General features: G+C 52.9%; 1 protein-coding gene across 1 annotated transcript in view; it reads left to right on the forward strand.

Moving 5' to 3' along the window:
* Window positions 1-755, forward strand: part of EHBP1 (EH domain binding protein 1) — a 236180-nt gene extending 235425 nt beyond the window's left edge. The window contains exon 24 of the mRNA XM_009327110.1: window positions 9-755. Within this exon, the coding sequence (XP_009325385.1) occupies window positions 9-164 (156 nt within the window). The 3' untranslated portion in view covers window positions 165-755. The remainder of the gene's footprint in view (window positions 1-8) is intronic.
* Window positions 756-840: the final 85 nt, after the last annotated feature.

The following is an 840-nucleotide window of genomic DNA, read 5'->3' on the forward strand; positions in this document are numbered from 1 at the left end:
GCGCGGAGGCGAGCGGGGCGGGCGCGCATCCCGCGGAGTCCCTCACCGCGCCTCCCGCCGCCTCTTTCCGCAGGGCCGAGGAAGAGGACGAGCATTTGGAGAGGACCCTCGAGCAAAACAAAGGCAAGATGGCCAAGAAGGAAGAGAAATGCGTCCTCCAGTGAGCGGCCTTCCCGCAGCGGTGGCGAAATCGCAGCGCGGCTCTTTCTTACGTTTTTAAAATGCCGACACGAGACTGGGGGGAAAAAAAAAAAAAGATGTTTTGAAAAAAAAAAATTAAACTTTTTTCCATTTTCTTAGGCCAGATCTAGGCTGCGCCGGGCCCCGCTGCGTTGTTTTTTGGTTTCCATTCAAGCGAACTCGCGTTGTACCATGGTTTCCTTGTGGGCTCAGCTCTCCTGCCGAAAGGGTTTGAAATGAAACCGCCGAGACCCCGGGCGTGCGGGCGATGCCGGAGATGTGCGGAAGGAGCAGAAGAAATAAAGTCTGTCCTGGTTTCTGTAGCTGGAGGAGGGCTGAGTTTTGAAATAAATACGTTTTTGTCGTAATAGGATTAGAGAGGGGGATATAGGAAAAAAAAATCATTGGGAATGGTTTCATCTAGTCCTGCCATATGTAATACTTAATAAGCTACCTACATTTTATAGTTAGGTCAGATCCACCCCAGTTATTATTAAAAATGTGCTGTATTTACCAGTGTTTTATTTCAGCGGTTTTACATTTTCCCGGGAGTAGAGGTGAGCTGCTCCCGTTTACTCGGGGGGTTTCTCGGGGCTCAAAGCCCGGGAGCGGCTGCGAGCGGGCGGCCGGGAGCAAGGGCCCGGCCCGGCCCGGCCCGGC

The sequence above is a fragment of the Pygoscelis adeliae genome, unplaced genomic scaffold (assembly GCF_000699105.1).
Source record: "Pygoscelis adeliae isolate BGI_AS28 unplaced genomic scaffold, ASM69910v1 Scaffold137, whole genome shotgun sequence".
NCBI classification, from domain to species: domain Eukaryota; kingdom Metazoa; phylum Chordata; class Aves; order Sphenisciformes; family Spheniscidae; genus Pygoscelis; species Pygoscelis adeliae.